General features: G+C 43.1%; 2 protein-coding genes across 9 annotated transcripts in view; both read left to right on the plus strand.

Annotated features, from left to right (window-relative positions):
* Window positions 1–11,956, plus strand: part of MAP4K3 (mitogen-activated protein kinase kinase kinase kinase 3) — a 65,524-nt gene extending 53,568 nt beyond the window's left edge. For 5 of the 6 annotated variants that reach the window (XM_059840880.1, XM_059840881.1, XM_059840877.1 and 2 more), the window contains 7 exons: window positions 825–928; window positions 1,676–1,847; window positions 3,941–4,009; window positions 4,128–4,220; window positions 5,830–5,900; window positions 8,407–8,462; window positions 10,550–11,956. In XM_059840880.1, the coding sequence (XP_059696863.1) occupies window positions 825–928; window positions 1,676–1,847; window positions 3,941–4,009; window positions 4,128–4,220; window positions 5,830–5,900; window positions 8,407–8,462; window positions 10,550–10,637 (653 nt within the window). In that variant the 3' untranslated portion in view covers window positions 10,638–11,956. Of the gene's footprint in view, window positions 1–824; window positions 929–1,675; window positions 1,848–3,940; window positions 4,010–4,127; window positions 4,221–5,829; window positions 5,901–7,871; window positions 8,028–8,406; window positions 8,463–10,549 lie in introns of those variants that run through there. The other variant, XM_059840878.1, reaches the window with a different exon arrangement.
* Window positions 11,957–14,912: 2,956 nt separating this feature from the next.
* Window positions 14,913–19,742, plus strand: part of SOS1 (SOS Ras/Rac guanine nucleotide exchange factor 1) — a 43,592-nt gene continuing 38,762 nt past the window's right edge. The window contains exons 1-2 of one of the 3 annotated variants that reach the window (XM_059840886.1): window positions 15,238–16,437; window positions 17,860–18,077. Coding sequence is in view for 2 of the 3 variants with exons in the window: in XM_059840884.1 (XP_059696867.1) it covers window positions 14,979–15,065 (87 nt within the window). In the remaining variant the exon portion in view is untranslated. Of the gene's footprint in view, window positions 15,066–15,236; window positions 16,438–17,859; window positions 18,078–19,742 lie in introns of those variants that run through there. The other 2 variants (XM_059840884.1, XM_059840885.1) reach the window with 2 other exon arrangements.

The following is a 19,742-nucleotide window of genomic DNA, read 5'->3' on the forward strand; positions in this document are numbered from 1 at the left end:
GTCACACCAAGCATTATTTGCTACACTTTGCAGTCAGTCTGATGTTGAGTGAGAACTTGGATTAATGAAATAAAACACTGATGTTTAAGGTGCCAAGGGATTGCTAATGAGTTTCTGTGGCAATAAGGTAGTGTGAGCATATTTCACTTCTGTGATGGTTCTGGATTGTAGAAGCTTGTTATCTAAAATGTGCTGTTTATTGCCTGATGGCCCAGAGTCACTTTACTGCACAGTAAAATCTGGTCTTTAGACGTGTTTGTACAAAGTGCAAAATAACACTTGTTTGTCTTAAAAGAAATGTTGGCAGCGCTTAAGGAGTGAAATTTTGTCAGTATTTTAGAATAGAAGTTGTGAAAATTCACAGGGCCCAATTTTGCAACTTTATTGTTCTCTGCAAGTTTTTAATTGAGTTCTGACAATGGAAGAGCGACACTTCCTGCTTTTCTGTTGTTCTTCAGTTTCAACTGGATTTCCTGATGGTCTAGAATTGTTCATCAGAATTACAGAGCTCCTGGATTTCACACTGGCTGTGATAGTGCTTGAAAGGCAGCTGAACTGCTCACTGCCTGCTGGGTAACTGTGTTGTAGAAAAAGCCATTCTTTAACAGCTTGCTTGTGGTGATTTTGAGATAGCTTAGGCAAACCAACACAGGAGACCCAAGGCACTACAAATGTGTATTCAATCAGCTGTTTTTAAAATATATAAAAGATTAGAGTGGGGGTGGTGAGTATTTTCCAAAAGTAAAGGGACTGTTACATGGTTGGAAATTGTTTATAATTTGCATGTACTTAATACACTAATATTCTCTATCCTTTCTTGGCAGTGAGAAATCCCTACACAGGCCACAAGTACCTTTGTGGAGCACTACAGTCTAGCATTGTTTTGTTAGAATGGGTTGAACCAATGCAAAAATTTATGTTAATCAAGGTAAAATTACAATTGCTCTCATGTTGTCTTTTAGGTATCTTGTAGTGGCTTGTTAATAAGTATTAGCCATTTCTGATTTATTAGACTTTTCTCTTGGTTTCTGTTATATTATATTGAAAGTAACTGTTTAAATGTGTCTTGTATTAACTGACTGAAAATAAATGTTCATGTTTTTGGGGTGCACTTCAGTTAGAGAACCAAGCCCTTTTCTCTATGAACATTGCCCTTCAGTTGCACAATAGAAAACTGAGGCTGGCAGGCTGAGACATGGGTTAACAGTGGTCTTGCTCCTGTATTAGAGAGAAGGTGACCATTTATTCTATGTTTTTTGACACTGAGGTGCCCAGAAATGCTTGCTATCTCCCAATCTTACATTACCTGAAGAGACAGAGACAGGGTGGGCTAATGTTTATAAACACGCAGCTGCTGTAACTCAATCAGCCTGGAAGAGAAGGCTTAGAGGCTCAGTAGCCAGGGAGAGCAGTGATGAGCACTCTTGTTGTCCATGGGCCACTGCAAAGGACACACATGCTAAAAGACATGCTAATTTTTTTTTAACTGAATTGGCATGAGATGCTCCAAGCTTCTTAACTCAGGCCTTTTGTATTTATCAATTCCTGTTATCTGAACAAGTAAACCTAACATTACAAAGTATGTCATAAAATTTACCATACAGTTTGAATACCTAATAGCAACTCAGACTACATTTGTTTCCCTTCTAATACCTATTTTTGCTTATTCATCTAGCACATAGATTTTCCTGTACCTTGTCCACTGAGATTGTTTGAAATGCTGGTAGTCCCCGAGCAGGAATTCCCCTTAGTTTGTGTTGGTGTCAGTAGAGGAAGAGACTTCAATCAGGTGGTGAAGTTTGAGACTGTCAACCCAAATTCTACCTCTTCGTGGTTTACAGAAACAGGTTTGTGTGCTGTTGTCATTGCATTCCAAAATGTTCTTTGCTCTTCTCTTATAGCTGAAGCACTAAAAGGCAGGCTTCTCTAAGGAAGCAAATTAAATCATTAAGGCTAAGTGGCAATTGCAAGTTCTCTGCTTAAAAAGGTATCTGGTTGAACATGCTTGCACGTGCACTTTTTTTAATGTTTCTCCTTGTTGAACTGATTGGATTCCTTGAGATTTTTGCTATACCAGAGGATGGAGTTATGGTTTATTGCATTTCCATAAATTAGGCAGCACTTTATTACTCCCTGTGCTGTTTTGTGCTCTACCCTGGCACCATGACTTCTGTTTATTTAATAGGTTTTAGTAAAATTGCATTCTGAGCAATTCCTTTTGACATCTGTGGAAGATGTATTTTGGCTCTCCTGCAATGTGTCGCTATGGTTAGAAATGGGGTGGTCACCTCCTGTTGAGATAGAGCATTCTTCTGTTGTATATGGAAAGCAGAAAGCGTTGGGACCACTGGTAGCAGGAAACCGAATGCCTGCCCATCACCAGTGTGGGCACCATGAGTGAGATGGTAACCATCTGAGCAACAGCAGAAATTCTCTCAAGAAAGTGTGCTAAGAATTACTTTTTTAGAGTTACAAGGTTGCCCGCTGAACCTAGATGCAGTAAGGAACCATTGCTACTCATAGCTGGCAGGTTCAGAAGCAGTAAATAGCTTTGGTTTTGCCTGTCACAGATCCCTGGTTGGTTCATGGTGAATTTGTACATAGCTCTGTGCTGGCATACATGTGTGCATGAGTCCAGATGAGTGTGTACTGTGGAATTCACTAGGAAGAACAGTTTCCTCCAGGAAGATACCCACTGACCTTGCTGCTGCTGAAAAGTGCATCAGATTTTGACACAGTTTAAAGCTTAGTTAGAATACCCAAAGTGAGCAGTGGATGGCCAATTAACACACTTTACTACTTCAGACAATGCATTTTATTCTCATTCCTTCCTACCTGTAACTGTGTGAATTTATAGCACAGCCCATAAAAGAAGCATGCTGAAGAGAAATGTCTTGTTGTCGTTTCTATCTTAATATTGTCTGCATTACTGCATAAATACAAGAGTACTAATCCCTTCTGTGTTCTATTTTTGCATTGTGCCTTCTGCACTTGGTTACAATTTCCTTAAATTACTTGTGCGTTCTCACATTGTGTTTATGTTGTTGTTTTCTCCTATTTTTGTAGATCAAATTTAAACCGTTTTGTTGCATCAGCTTATTCCTGTCCCCTGCTGGCAGGAGAGCAATGATGCAAACAGATTTTTGTTTTTTATGATTTTAACCAGAAGCTGCTTGTGTTCTAGGTAATGTGCTCTAATTTCTCATGTCTAATAGATTTACTGGGTTTCTCTTTGCTGTGTGAAAGATGCCTACAGAATCTGGCAGTAATATTGAATTAGTAAGAGTTGTTTTGTATGTTACTTTAAAGTTATCAAACAAATGGACCAAAACTACACTTCTCTTTTGAGCTGACATGTCCGCTAATCACTTGTGGGTCAAATTCCCATTTGCTGTAATGGAGACTGCTGCAGCTGTAACCCAGAAGAGAAAAAAATAGCCCTTCTTTTGAGGGTTTGGAGAAGGAAATAAGCCCCTGTTTTTGGAATATCTGGGTATGGAACGTCTGCAAATAGCAGCAAGAATTAAGTAATAGTATATAAGTCCCTATCAGGATTTAGAAATAAAGACAGAAGAAAAGTGCAGTGAAACAGCATAGTGTGGACAGTCACATATATCTGGCTTTTTGCAGCAGCAATATTCAATTGCACCAAGCAAGAATAAATGGAGAACAATGTACATGTCAGTTTTGTTTTGTGACATGGCTCAGAAAAGGCTGAATTAAATCCACACTTCAGTATTGTAGCTTCAGTTTTCCTGTCACAGCCAACAGGTTGGATAAGTGGGCATGCATCTCTAAGAGAAGAGTAATGTCACTGGTAAGATGATAATTTTAGGTATATAAAACACACTAATCCATCAAAATGTCTCAATCTCTAGAACTTCCATTTCAATTTTCATGCTAATGTACGTTATGAACTGACGCTGTCATTTCTTTACAGACACTACGGAGACGAGTGTTGTCCATGTAACACAGCTGGAGAGAGATACCATTTTGGTGTGTTTGGATTGTAAGTTTAATGTCAGCTAAAAATATATGTATGCATATACATGCATACTGTCTGTCTTCAAATTAGGTTCTGTATTGATGATAATGCTTGGTTAACATATCCTTTTTTTGTTGTCTAGGCTGCATAAAAATAGTGAATCTGCAAGGCAGGTTAAAATCCAGCCGCAAACTGTCGTCAGAGCTCACGTTTGACTTTCAGATTGAATCAATAGGTAAGCTGGGTTTCATTATTAGTCTTGAATATCCCTATCGGTCAGAGAGTTGGGCAATCACCATGTGGATGAAATTTAACAAGAGCAGTTGGTAGATTCTGAATCTGGGATGAGGTAGTCCCAGTTATGCGTAGAAACTGGGGGATGAGAGGCTGGAGAGCAGTTCTGCAGAAAGAGATCTGGGGGTTAGGATTGATAAGAAGCTGAAGATAAGTCAACAGTGTGCTCTGGCAGCCAAAGGTCATGACCAGCAGTAAGGACATGGAATTTATATGAAGTTGTATGGGGAAATTCAGGTTGGGTATGAGGAGAATACATTTCACTCAGAGGGTGATTGATCACTAGACTGAGCTCCCCAGAGAAGTGGTCACAGCACCAAGCCTGTTAGTGCTCATGCAACATCTGGATGATACTCTAAGTAATCCTGATGAGTCCCTTCCCACTTGAGATCTTCTATGATTAACTTGTTCAATGTTACAGTAAAGAATTAGGTATGCTACCTGTCTAGTCTTTGGCATTTGTAGCACTACCTCACTCATTTCACTTTGTGTGAGAAGACTCAGTGAAAGGTTCAGCATGTGCTTTCCTAGGAACAGTTGGACTGGAGTAATAATTCTGGAGTCTTCTTAGATTAAGCTAAATGTCTTGGAAGCATGATGAAGACTTCTAGCCTCCAAGGGAATACCTTAACACAACCTACATAAACTCTGAATCACCCATGTCTAACTCATGTTGCATGTGTGTTTGTGCAGTCTATTTTTATAAAGCAGCTCAAAGACTAAATTATATGTCACAGGTTGCATAAATTTTGTTTCCTTGTGTAGAATTTGAATGAATTAAATTTGTGAAACAGAAAGACTAGATTATTCTGGCAGTTCTCCAGTAGTTACATACCTGGATTGCACCACCTGCTGTTGAAAGAGGGGTTGGAGGGATGTGTGCACAGATGAAGGGTAGCAGCAATAGAGGAGGAACAGTGGGTTCTAAAATCATCAGAAGTTGCAGGGAGTTTATTTCTGAGGAGAAGCTTTTAAAGTTTCAGGCTGTCCAAAGATAACCTCCCACAGAGAAGAGGACAAGAAAACATTGCCACTGAAAGCATTACTTCTATGGCTCTTGATGATTAGGAATGGGGGGGAAGGAAGGAATCAATGTACTTGAAGCTTCTCGCTCTGGGACCTCTGCATGTACTGTAGTCCTTACCCTCCATGTCATAAAATGAGCTGCCAGTGGCCATTACTGTCCTGGCAGTATCTCCAAAGACACTTCTGGAACTTTTCTGTTAAAATTCCATATATATTGTCTGCAAGTATTAAAGGGATTTCCTGTTCAAAGAAAATTACATATTTAGGACTAGATATTTAGAATATTTTATGGTTAGGTGGAAATGTTTTTAAACCCCGTTCATTAAACAAATAAATGTATAAATGCAGCTACTTTTAAGGCAGGGTCAGTGATTTCTGGGAGACATTCTGCTGTCTGAGTGGGTGGATGTCATACAATGGAACATACATGTACAGATTTCAAAACTATAGTCTTGTGCTTTTGGCCTTAAAAGCAAGGGTTGAGTTTATGCCTCAGAACTGATTCCAGTGTTCTTTCTTAACAGTCTGTCTACAAGACAGTGTGTTAGCATTCTGGAAACATGGCATGCAAGGAAGGAGTTTTAGATCAAATGAGGTGAGTACCACATTTTGCTTCAAATTCTGGCTTCTAATGTAAGCCACATGGAGGAGAAATGCATAATGCTGTTGTCTGAAAAAGTGAAACATTTCATTAACTTCCTAGGTTAGACCTAGGACCTGGATTCTCATTCTAAGCTTGTTTCATAAGCTATAAGGCATTGGTGGAGCTGTAAAAGAACCACCTCACATCTGACAAGCAAAGCAGAAACAAAAGACCAGGCCAGGATGCCATAGCAAATATCCAAGTCTAATTCTTGGTGATATTAATCTTCACCTTAAATTGCTTTGAAGACCACTGTCAGTTCCTTAGCCTCTCACACAGGAATGCAAAAATCTGGGCTTTGCCAGTGGTTCCACTGTTAAACTTCAGCTTTTTGTCACAGTGTCAAATGAGTTGCCTGATGTTTTTTAGTCTCTTGCATGTTCACTTGGCTTACAAGTACTTTGAAGAATTGCCCAACTTTCACAAGAAATATTTTTCCATCTTCAGTAGAAAAATACCAGATTTACCTAAACATGGTTGGTTTGGTCTTTTTCCTAAAATCTCCTTGTAGTCACTTTTTTAGCCCATTTGATGTGATTTTTAGATAGAGTTAAACCATTATAACTACCTTCCCCAATAGTTTTTATTTTTCCTTGCTGCAAACATTGTGTGCCTGTTAGTGAAAATGCTGTACTTTGTAGGAATTTAATTAATTTGGTTATTAATAAATATTTACAAATACTACCAGTTGTTCCATCATTGTTTCATTGGCTGAGAAATTGAGCTCATTATGACTAATTGTATTTTAAGGTACACATACAGTCACACCACACCAAGCTTAGATACCTCATGTTGCTCCAGCACTACACTGAATTGCACAAAGCCTCAGTTGTGAGGCTACACCTAGTCTGTGCTAACAGTGAGCCTGCTCTCTGTGAACCAAAGGCTGGAGTCAGACTGCTTCTTATTTCCACGGTGCAAATATTTATTGTGGCATTTGTGCATTGCTCTGCCCATTGGTAGAGCACTCAGTGGCTCTGCTCCAACTGGGAGAGGCCATGTCCCAGTGTGCTGTAACACAAATGGATGCATTTTGTTGTTTATGTCAGGGACACTGGCTTGCTTTGTTGCTGTCAAGCCAAACCCAGAACCTAAATGAAGAACTGAAAGCAGAACTGGGCTGTTGACAGAAAAGCAAGCCACCTAGAACTTTTTCTCTGTAGAACACATCTAGGGTAAGCTTTTGGGCCTTTTTAAATTTCTTATCTCTGCTAGCTGTCACACTAGCTGCAGCTAAAAGAAATAAATGTATTTTCTGCTGTAATCTGAAAAGCCTTCAATGCCAGGCTCAGGTCTTGACCCTATTTGTTACTGTGGGGGAACTTTTGTGCAATGTAGTAGGTAGGAAGTTGTTGCATGGGACAAAAAGCTGACTGAATTAAATTGCAGCATTTCTTTCTTGGAAGACATCATTAGTTCAGACTCCCTATTCTAATACAGTTAGCCTAATTGAGGATGACTTGAGCTGCTTGCAAAGTTATTTCCTTCCACAGCTGTGACCTTGTGCCGTGGTTTGATCAAGTTTGATCAAAAATGAAAGAAGGAACTGTGAATTCTGACACAAGAAGTTCAAAATTTGGGCAAAGATTGTACAGCCTTAGCCTCACAGAAAGTAGAAATTAATTTTCTTAGAAAAGTGAAGGATTTCATTGTTGTGAATTAAAATTCTCTTGCAAGTTTTCTGCACCAGAAGTGAATTGACTGAATCAGCTAACATTACTGGGGTCTGGGAAGGAGATAAGAATGTTTACTTTCCCTAAGAGTGTGAAATCCGACTGTGTATAAGAGGAGCTTTGTAAACAGTGGTGCCTGATCACAAAGTGACTAAATACCCTTTGGAATATGCTCCAGGCTTTGGTTGACTTCATTAATGAACATGGTGATTTTCTGGGTGCTTTGATATTCATATAATCATAAAGATGTATCACGCAAGTGCAGTTCACCAACAGAACACCACGGGTCTGTTGCACTTGTCTGAAATGTCAAAAGATGAAGTTTTCTTTTTGCAGTGGGCATAAGTACCACAGATTAGATTGTTTCTCTGCTAAGGTTTTCAGAATATGAACTTAATGCATTCTTACTATAATTCAGCATTTCAACAAAATGTCTTTTGTGTGATTTGCCTTTTGCCTGAACCATTTTTGGATATACACTCTAGAGTGACACTAATTGCACCCTGTCTTTTTCAGAGAATTTCACTGGTAACTCAAGTACCAAGCTGAGCCCCGCTGTTGTGCTTGCAGTGGCTACCAGAGGAATTCATTTAATTTGAGAGGAATGACAGAAAACTTTTATATCTTAGTTAAAAGTGACAGTTGCAATATAATCTCTATTGGATTTTAATTGGCAGTCAGTTGTTAACATCAGTCACAGTCAATTCTTTTCTCTCGACTAATATTAAAAACAAAATGAAAACACTTGTGCTCTTAACATGTAAATATTTCTTTTTATTGTCTAGATCACGCAAGAAATTTCTGATAATACAAGGATATTCAGGCTTCTGGGATCTGACAGGTAAGATGAGAAGTAAACAAGACATACTAAAATAAATGACTAATGTGTGTTTCCCTACCTTGTAAAAGTTCTTTCTGCATGTTTCTTGCAAATTCTTTTTTAGGTATCTTAGACATTCCTTTGTGTACATTTCTGCCTTCCAGTTCTTCACTTTTACTTTTCTCTTTCTGAAATTTAAAAAAATAAAAACCTTTAAAAGTGTTTGTGAGCTTCCAGAATTAATCAGCCAGGCAAGAAGATTTTACTTGACTGCAGTCACAATCTCCAGGAGTGTTTTCCTTTTTGTATTGTAATTCTTTTGCTTAACTTGGTGAAATCTTTACTATCAGATGTTCTGCAGCAGTAGCTCAACAAAAATCTGCTTCTTGGAGATAAGTGCAAAAAATACTTAAAAATTTAAATATCTCACTTTCACCCCAGAAAGGAAATCTACCAGTTCTCCTAGCATGACATTTCAGGTCTTGTAGGAGCTCTTGATAGTTCCCGGTGTAGCTGTTCTTTGGCATCTGCATTTGGGACCTGTCTGTGTGACCCAAGGGCTGTTTTAGGAGTGTCACTGACTTCCTCAACTTTCTCTGCCCTAGTGTTGAACTTTGTACTTCTGTAAGAGCCACAGAAGCAGCAGCTGTTTTGTCTTCAGGGGAGTTCATGCTGATATGACAGTTTCCCAGTAATGAATTCACAAGAACTGCAAAGATAGGCTTTAACTTTCTTTTGAGAATTGCCTCTGTCTTACACTGCTTGCAGTAAACCCATGTGGCATCTTAGAATGACATTGCAAAAAATTGCCTTGTAAGAATGTCCTCTTCCCCAAATATGCTCCCATCTATTTCTGGCTTGCTCTGATAGTTTTCAGGTCTAAGACAATGTTTAAAAAGTTTGCTCTGCAGCAAACATTAATTCCAGTTCCTTCATATACACTTTTCCTTGCAACTCTGTCCTGTTTTGTGCTTGAGTGTGAAGCTTTTTTCCAGTAACAGGAGTCCTTTCCTAGGCAGTTCATAGGAGCTGATGTTGTGAGAAGCAAAAACCTTGATGTCAGTCTAATCAAAGCTTGTGTGTTGCTTTCTCCTCATGGGCAGGGAATTGCCTCATTGCATGAGGTGTCATTCCCTTTGTGGAGCACATTGAGTAGAGGTCAGGTTTTTTTCAGGTTTTTTAGTTTTGCAGCAAGCAAACTTTCCTGTCTGAATCCACAAGAGGGATTTGAGTTTCCCACAATCCGCCCTCACTTCAGGATATTTGTGGAGAAGTCAATCATGAAGTGCTGGTCTGTTTAGCAGTTTTAGCAGTTCTTGCCTGATGAAAAAAATTTAAATAGCTTGTGAAACAAAATTGTGATAGCTAATTTCTCTTCGTTGAAGAGAAAGGTCTGGTCTAGGACATCCCTTATGATCTTTGCAGTCGCAGATCCATGTAACCCAGTCTCTTGTCTCCAATGATGGCCAAAAGTGGGTGGCAAGAAAAAGTAAGAGAAAAGACTCTTTACATAGTAGTCATTTTGTTGAGGATTCTCTTTGCCTGCAAATTTTTGTCTCTGCAGCTTTCAGAGCTGGAGGAAGTTTCTGTGGATTAGGTTACACAGGCTCAGAGATTAACTAGAGGTGCTCACAGAAGAATCCGCTTTGTTCATCTGTGATTCCTGTGGCAAGAGGCAGAAAAAAAGCACTCAGACCTGGAGCCTGATGAATGGGTTTGCTTTGCAAAGCTCCAGGAAAGCACAAGCTCAACAGGGGAGTGATGGACCCTTTTCAGAAGCCCTCACTAAAAGGATGAGAAGCAACAGGGATACATTGCAGCAAGGGAATTTCCAGCTGCATGAAAGGGATAAACATGATTGGTGAGGATTGTTCAACACTATAGTAGGAGCCCAGAGAGGCTGTGGGAGATCCCTGAAGACCTTGTCTGGACAAGACCGTGAGGTTGCTTTGAGGTTGGCCTTGGTTTGAGGGGCATTTGGACTAAAGGCATCCAGGGAAAGAGAAATAAAAACCAATCAGATGGATCCTAGGAAAGAATATTTAATTAAACCCAGGGTTGTTTTTATATGAAGGATCACTTGACATTTTTTTTAATTTCCATTTTAGGGTCGTGGTGCTGGAGAGTAGGCCAACGGACAACCCGACAGCCAACAGCAATTTGTACATCCTGGCAGGGCATGAGAACAGCTACTGAGAGCAGCACGTGGCAGGCAGCTCACTGTGAGGAGAACACTCCTGCTGCAGCAGCACTCGTGACTGGCTGGAATTGCACAAAAGCTGCAGTAACCCCACTTCAGTTACTTTATAATTTATTGTGGCATGAGAGGAAGATGAGAATTGTTTGTGGTATGGACACAAAAGCATTATGATACCACAGAAGTGCTTAATTTACTGTTATGTAATCTTTGTACATATGCAGTATTTTTCAGTGAAACTTCTTGCTGAAGCCCTACACTGACTTTTTGTAGATAGAGGTTCTCCTGTTAAGTACAAGTGTCTTCCTGTACAGATGTAAAAGTCACTGAGGATGCAGAAATTAAATCGGGGTACTATTATAAGGACGTCTCATGTGTTTATTATAAAGTGAGATTCTAGCAACAAATATAGTACATTTAGCAACACTATTGTATTTTATTATATGTAATTTACTAATACAAATAAATATTAACTTTTAGAAATTGTAACCAAGGCTGTAATCAGATTACAATCTTGTTTTAATTTCAATACGACACACTGGTGTTCATGTTTGCACAATGTATTGAGATGTGATGTGTTTAGTCACAAAGGTAAGCTGTGACTTTGTGGATATGACTTGGGCTTCAAAGTTCCTTTTTTTTGTTTGTTTATTCGGGTAGATTCCTTTGTGAAACAAACCAGTTAAACACCTGTATTTTTATATTTAATTAAAACTTTCCTTATGATTACTTCTCTATGCTTGAAAACAATACCTTATGGATGGGTCTCAGTCCCAGACTAGTGGTACCTGGCTGTAATTCTGCAATAGGTGTTTGAATTATTAGTATATACAATGATAAAAAGTAGTTATTACTGTTTGTCTTACTACATAGTTTCATATCACGATGAAAAGGAGCAACATTCCACATTGTGGAAATGGCTCAGAGATGTTGCCATTTTTGACTTTTTTTTTTGGCCTTACAACCATTTTGACACTTTTCTTGATTTTAGGATGTTAACACATGGCCAAAATTTAGTTACTACCTCATTGAAACAATACAGTGGTTACTACGCATCACGGGAACTTAGTTTTGATCAGAAGTATTTTTGATTGCTATTTTCCAATGGAGTGTGTAAATGCCAAGTTTTAAGCAAAATGCACACGTTTGACTCCTTTTTTTGTATATGTTCTTTATATTTTATTGTGATAATATACACTAAAACCAAACTAAATTAAAAGTGATTTATGGCCTGCGTTGTTGTTGTGATGGGTAATGCTTTGAAATATGTTCCCTAATGTATATAATGTAAAATAAATTTTTTTAACATGTTGTTGTACATTTAGATTATCACCTGCACTGATTTTTCACATAAGACTAAAATAGAACACATGAGTTTTCAATTCTGCTATTAAATGGTTGTGCCAAACACAGAAGCTGGGCGTCTCTGAATGTATTACCAGAGGTTGCTGGAGCTCCAGTCAGTTTGGGTTGGCATCACTACCCTTTTGACCTTTGGGCAGTGGACATGTAGATTTGAGCTAAATCTTTCCAAATTCCACCTTGTGTGGTTTCTTCCCTCCATTTCCTGCTGTTCCACTTCTGTTGATTGCAAAACTGATTTTTTTCGATTTTTTCAGGAGGTTAATTTTCTGTCTGTGGGCCTCAAGCTCACTGCTTCTGCCAGCACTATTGTGGCTGTTCCTTGTCCTGAGTGTCATCTCACCCTGTGGGGGAAGAGGTGGTGGCACAAGCCTCACTGCTGAGCAGCTGAGTTCTCAGAAAAGCTGAGAAGTTGTGTGTGTTTCATAGCACCCTTGTGAAATCCCCAAGGGCGATTTCCATCATGCCTCCTGTGGACTGTTCCTCACTTGGACATGCAGAAAGTCACTCAGATTTAGCAAAGTGCACTACAGCTGATGTGCAATGAACATACTTCCTCCTGGGGGGGGTCCTGCAGCAGTTGGGGCCAGGTTCCTCAGGCCATTGCTGAATTATAGGCACCAGAGGCTAAGGGCTATTGGTTTTTACTCTGCTTGGGCATTTTTGGTATGAGCAGGCATGCAGGGACACAGCTGGAAGGGCTAAAGATAAAGAGGACAGAGCAGAAGCATGTGGGAAGAAGGGAGCATTGGGCTAGGGCACGCATGTTTCCAGTCTATTTGGTATAATCAGAACAGCTTTGCTCTTCCCATGCTGCTCTCCAGCCTTGAAGATAAGAAGTGAAGAGTTCCTGCTTTTTTGAGGAATGGTCCTGTTGTAGGATTTGGGGTTTGTGCCACAGAACTGCCTTTCCCACACCTCAAGCTGCTTGCCTACTCTGCTGACAGCTGAGCCCAGAAGCCTGGGTGTCTGGTAAATCAAAAGGTCTCCTTTGCTAGACCTGAAGCTTGAACTTAAGCTCTCCTGAGCCATGCCTTGTAGGAGCTTATGACTGGAATCCTGGTGTAGGATTGGGATCGGTGTGTGGCTGACTGATGCGAGCCCAGTCAGAGCCAGGAAACCCCGTCACAAGGCACCATGAGGTTACAGCAAGGCCTCTGCCATGGATGATGGACTAGGCTCCTCCAACCACCTCTATGCTTCCCTTTTCCTCCTCCTGGTCCCTTCCACACTGGCTCCTAGTAATTGCAAGGAGCTGCTGGCAGGCAGGAGAGTTGATGTGACCACAGGATCAGGCACTCACCAGCCTGGTAGCTAAATCTGATCAGTGCAGGGGCTGAGCTTGGGCCTTGGCCCAAACCAAGCCTTCTCACAGGGAACAAAGAAAGCAGTGGCATTGTGTGTGTTACAGAAGTGCTCCTGGAAGATGGGATCACAGGGCAATGAACACTGCTTTTGTCTTTTTCCTGCCCATCTCTCCATGCAGTGCTGCCTGCCTGTGATAGAAACTGGATCTGGTGGTATAAAAAAGAGGGGGTTCAGATTCAAATTCGGCATCCCACAGCCCCTAACTGACAGCAAGGGCTGTGCAAGGTGAAGCACGGTGCTGGCTGCCTGCAGCTTTGCCACGAGGAGCTTGGAGTGGGGCTGGGGGAGCCCAGAAATGCTGTGAGCACCGGTGGGGGTGGATGTGTCCCCCAGGCAGGGGACATTTCTTACACCACACAGGGGTCAGCTTTAGCAACAGCCTTGTTGGGTTTTAAAGGATTGCATGGGAAAATAGCTGGTAAAAAAAGGGAGAGTGCCCAAACCTCTTGCTTCCCTTCCCTCCAAGGAAACACGCCTAAAATATAGGAAGGCCTGTGTCATCTATGAGTGGTGTAGAAGAAGCTGTAGAAATTTGTCTGGGGAGGGAGACATCAGTTCCTTAAGACATGTGGATACATCTCATCAGGTCCCATGGACTTCTGCACCTTCAGGTGCTTTGGATAGCCTTGAATCCGATCTTCTCCAGCAGGTGATTCTTCAGTCCCCCAGTCCCTGCCTTTCCCTTCTGCAGCTCGGGCAGTGTGGCTGGAGCACATCCTGGTGGAGACGGGCTAGCAAGTCATTGAGCTCCTCAGCCTTTGCCACGTCTCACGTAATCACGTCTCCCCTTTCCTTCCAGAGAGGGTCCTCATTTTTCCTAGTGTTCCTTTTATCAACCACACACCTGCAGAAGCTTTTCTTCTTGTCCTTGATGTCCCTGGTCACGTTTAATGCTCTCAGAGCTTAATCTCCTCTAACCTGATGCCTGGCTGCTCGGACAACCTCTCTGTATTCCTGCAAGGCTTCAGCTCCTGCTTCCACCCTCCACAGGCCTCCTTTTAGTGTCTGAGCTTGTCCAAGAGCTCCTTGTCTATCCTGGAATATTTGTCCAATTTCTTGTCCCAGCCCGATCCATCCCCGTATATCCCACACCGATCCAACCCCGTGTGTCCCTCACCGATCCACCCCCACGTGTCCCAGCCCGATCCATCCCCGCCCGTCCCGGACCCCGGGCCACCGGCCGTTCCAGGGTGAGGCCATTCGCCCTCCCGGCGGCAGGGGGCGCTCGCGGCCGGCCCGCCCCCGCCGTCACATCCGCCAGGAAGGCCGCGGCCGCGCGTGGCGGGGCGCAGGCGCGGGGCGCCGCCGCTCCGCGCATGCGCCGCGGCCGCCGACGGAGCGGGCGAGGACGGGACCGGGGAGGCGGCGGCGCTCGCGCTCCGACCCCGCCCCTCGCGGCCCGCGCGCGACCCCCGTCCCGCCGCGCGCTCCCCCCGCCGCTCCCGCGGCCACCCCCGCGAGCCGGGGCGGGGAATGCGGCAGCCGCCGCCCCCCCCCGCCGCTGCGGGCCTGCCGCCCCCGCCGGCGGCGGGGGAGCGCCGGGGCTCCCGCTGAGCGCCGCCGGCCCTCCCGCGCGGCTCCCGGCCTGCCCGGCCCGCCCCGGCGGCACCATGCAGGCGCAGCCGCTGCTCTACGAGTTCTTCAGCGAGGAGAACGCGCCCAAGTGGCGGGGGCTGCTGGTGCCCGCCCTCAAGAAGGTGAGGGGCGGCCGGGTACCTGCGCCCCGGCGGGCGGCCGCGGGATCGGGCTGGGCGCCGGGCGGGCCGCGGGGCCGCCGGGGCTCCCCGCGCTCCGGAAGCGGCTCCGGGGCTGCCGGGGGTCGGTCGGCGCCGTCCCGCAGCGCAGGCGGCTGCCTCGGTGGGTGTCCCGGCGCGGGGGGCTCCGGCAGCCGCGCCGGGGCGATGCTCTGACAGACGGAGCCGTGTAGATAAAAACCGTGTGATGGACACGCGAGTCCTGTCCCCCCTCGGCCCGGAGGGACGCAAGTGGTGCTGCTGCGGGTTTCTGCTGGTCTCCCTTGGTGACACGACTGGGAATAGGGGGGGATTGTTATGAGCAACTCCTGAGAGAATTTTTGTTAATTACTGTTCGTGTCTAATGGCTTTTAGTTAACCTTCTCGTAGTTTAAATACCTTTTTGCTGAGAAGGCTTAATCAGGACAAACTAGCAAGTCTTGCTCCCTCAGGACGGTGAGGCTTGTGCCTGTGGCATGGAAAGAATTTATTTGGAAGAGAGGAAAATATTGTGAGGGCTCCTCTTCCATCCTGAACCCAGAAAGTAGAAGGCTTAAGAAACAAGTTTTCTGACACTGTTACCTGAACTGGCTTCAGATTGCAGAACTTCACATGGTTTATTCCTGCACGGCAACACTTTCTGAGTTACAGTCTGGTTACAGCGATTAACTGCAACTTTTGCCTGAAAGGCTCCTTCCTTGGGCTGGTTGAGAGGTCTCAGGCGCTGCAGTTGTACCCATGCAGTATTTCTTCCTAATTTCCCCTTGCAGTGTACTGCCTCTCTTCTCTGGGCATGCTCTTTGAGGTAGCCAGCATTGTGTGGCTTTGTCCAGTTCTTGGAAGTCTTTTTGCTTGTCTCAACAGCACGTGCTGTTAATGTCTTATCCCTGGATAGTTGCTTCCTTGAAACTTCAGCACTAACCACACGGCTCACTTGGGGTGCTTGTGAGCACTTGGACACCCAGCCAGCTGAAGCCTGCTTGGAAAATGGAGCTACCCAAAGTCCCAGCCACAGAGAGCTTGTTCTTTTGGAGGATGGTTTATTCCATGGTGCAGCGAATGTTTGTCAGATTTGGAAGGAGTCTCAGTGCTGACAACTGGAGTACACAGAGTGAGGATTCAAAGCAAGCAAGCAAGCATTAAAACTTTGGGATAACTTGTGACCTCTGAAGCGCCAGATTTCTTCCTAGTGGACAGGCCGTTCGTGAAGTCACCCTGCTTTAAAGATGCTTCCTGAAGGAATTGGATGAATTCTGCATTGGGAAAATGAATTCTGGAATCTGAGGAGAAGGCCAACAAGAACAAGCTACCAAGGATGACGAGCTGGCCCTGCAAGGTATAGTTGTCTTGGTTTTGTCTGCTCTGTTTCTCTTTGTGGCTAGAGGGGGGACAGGAGGCAGGTGGAGTTAATTCTGAAGGCTTCACACTGAAAATTGTAACTGTCTGGCAGGTGTTGGCTCTTTTGACCTCAGCTTTTCATGAGATCACCACCTGTTTCTTACCTTCTCTCGGGCTGCTTACTACTGCTGCTTTCTACTGCCATTTTTGTAAAGATGGAAATAAAGAATCTGTCCAGATTGTCACCAGGAAATAAAGATTATCTGTCCAGATTGTCACCAGCTTTACTGGGGAGCCAAATACTTGAGTTACAGCAAAAATAAATGACGGATGAAAATTTTAAATTATCATCTTACTGTCTTTTTCATTAATGGACAAATGACATAGTGTATTTTCCTAATGCAACACAGGTACAGATAGTTTTGAGTAGAGTGTTTTGCCCTGATAAAGGCCACTAAAGTAGTGAACCTGTCACAGGTGGCAGGTAAACCCATGAACCTTGAGGTGTTCAGTCCTCTGTTGTGGTTCACAAGGCAAGTGCAACACTACAGCATTGCAGTCAGTGACCCCTTGGGTAGCTCACCAAAGACCTGAGCTGCACCTACAGGAAAGCACGTGGGACTGGTAAAGTGGAGAGGGTGGCATCATTTCCCGGTGGGGTCAAAGGGCAGGACTGTCCTGTCACAAGCTGGTGCCTTGTGACTTTGCTGAATTGTCAGAGCATTGCTGTCTCAGTAGGAGTCAGATTTTTGGAAGATCACGTATGTCCCATTGTTGCTAGTGGAGAACTTTTCCTTCTCTTCTCCCTTAGCTGATCAGATGCTGACACTCATTCTAAGGCAGTGACAGCAGCTGAACTCCACCTGAAACCAGGTGCTCATAGAGGCAGAATTGTTGTGACTTCCTGCGCGGCTGGAAATTAGACTTAACAGTTTGTGGAGACCTGTGTTGAATTAATAGTTCCTTGAGGAGAATGGCATTTAAGTTAACGTTGTAAGAGCACATATACCAGGATGGAGTGTTTGCAGCTCTCAGGGAAAGCTGCCACACGTGGACTGAATCATTAAAATGCCATTGCCCTTTTGTAACTGTGAGCTGGCTTCTAATGCAGTGCTCAAACTACAGCCTCAGGTTTGCTTTCTTAAAAAATGGGTGTTGTTGAATCATTGCAAATAGCTTTCTTTTTCCCGGTGGATTTTTTTTATTCTATTTTTTATCAAGCAGCAAACCCAAGAATATAGAGTAAGAATAAATCTCTTCCTACATCAGGCAATTCTTAGAGGAGACCATGCCTTGTGTTTCATTAGACATGAACCTTAGCAGTAGAGCTGCATTTGCTTAGAACAGCTGCATTTGCAAAGAGCAGCTCTTGTACCACTGAGATCATAACGTAATCCCTTTTCTTCTGATTCTTCTTTAGATGCTGTCACGATAGACTCCAGTGCACTCAATTAGGAAGAAAATTATGTCAACTGAGATTCTTCTCTGCCTGGTCACAGTTATTTTGAAGCTGCAAAAAAGGAGTTGCAGGGATCTTTGTTTGCTGGTGAAAGGCAGTAATCATGTTGATGAGGTACAAGGAAGGAAGAAAGAATAGCAACATATGTCTGAAATTGTAGTTGCGAGGATGGACAGAAGGTGAGATGCTGAAGATGAAGGATTCAAGACATTTGAAACACCAGAGGTTTCGGGTACCTGGCGACAGAGACACACAACTTTTAATGCACCTTGGAAAACAGACTCAGGAGTGACACCTGCCATGTGATGCCTCTTCCAGCACTGGTGTTGCTCTGCTAGTGAATTTACACACTTTATTCTGATTGTAACCTTTTGGATAGTTTTTCTTGAGCATCATTCTTTATGAGTTCATCTCATGGGTAAAACTTGTTTATGGAGTCAGAATTTCTCTGCACTTGTATGATGCACTTGTTCCCTGATCCATTGGTTTTGCAGTAGGAAGCATGTCATCCTTACTGATGCATACCTTGAGCCATTTGATGATAGAGAAAAACAAAAGAATGTTCTGCTCTTTGCATACCTCAAGATGTTTTGAATCAGTTGAGCAATTGACCAGGGGTACTGCTGGAATTTGTTGTGGTCAGAATGACTGGACTGGTGTGGCTTGGCAGCTGAAGGGATTTGCTTCCTGAGTTAAGGAAACTGTTCCTGACAGCGTGCTTCCAGGGACTCCATGTGTCATCTGGACTTCTCATGCAGCAAAAGACATGGGAAAAGCTGCTTCAGGCACTGCAGAGTTCTCAGGAAGCTGCTCTTGACAAAGATATTTCTACCTGATTTTTAATTACCTGGCTCTTGAAATTGGTGACAAACCAATTGCCACTTGCTACTCAGAATGTCACTTCTTACTCTTAGCATTGCTTCACACAAGATGTTGAGCTTTCTTAATTTCTGGTCTCTCTGGGTCATCTGTTCTACTGATGGCTGTGGAGGATAAAACTAAGAACCTCCTACAGCTGAAGTCTTCACTGCATGACTTTTTTCACCTGCTCAGGTGAAGCAGTGTAATACTGCTGCCCTTTTGAGACATCAGCAGAAATATTAGCAAAAAATCCGAGTCCTGCATCCTTGGTGAATTGTTGCTGAAGAGTGCATCCAAGACATTTGTATTTGATTTAATTTCCTGTATTTTTAATTGATCAAGGTAACAAAACATCGTCAGGGTTACCAAATATCAGCAGAGATGTACAAGAATAGAAGAAAAAGCTTTTTAAGGAGTGCTGACTCTATAAGAACACTCATCTATGCAAGGTGTACATAAAGTACTTTGTCCTGGAGTGTTTAGTGGTAAGCTTGTCAGTGCCTCTTTAGTCATTGAGGGAAAATAAAGGATGTGTTGGGTGAAAATGAGAGTTAAAGTATTAGTGAATACTTTAAAGGATGCTGAATTGAAGAAAATTCTTGCCAGAATGATCGCCTCTGTTGCCAAATTTGTTTCTACGATGGATTATTTCTACTAATAATCCATTTCCAAAGGTTTAGAAAATTTTCAGTTTAGAAAACTACTTGCAGTCAGTAAAGTGTTATCTTCTCTGATAATGCTTTGGAGGGTGGTTTGCCATGTTGTCTCATTACAGAACTCCTTCCATGATTTGGTATGATGTGGTAAATACCATGCTTTTTCCCTTTAGACCCTTTTTTACAAGCCCTTCATCTGCCACCAGGGCAGACTGGCAGCACAGCCCATGCTCAGCAGTGAAGGACAGTTCTTCTTTAGCAGGAGTTGTTTTTTGGTTCATAATGTGACTTCTTGCAGTACAGGGGTAGTCTTGCCCAGTTATGAAA

The sequence above is a fragment of the Haemorhous mexicanus genome, chromosome 3 (genome assembly GCF_027477595.1).
Source record: "Haemorhous mexicanus isolate bHaeMex1 chromosome 3, bHaeMex1.pri, whole genome shotgun sequence".
Classification (NCBI taxonomy): Eukaryota; Metazoa; Chordata; class Aves; order Passeriformes; family Fringillidae; genus Haemorhous; species Haemorhous mexicanus.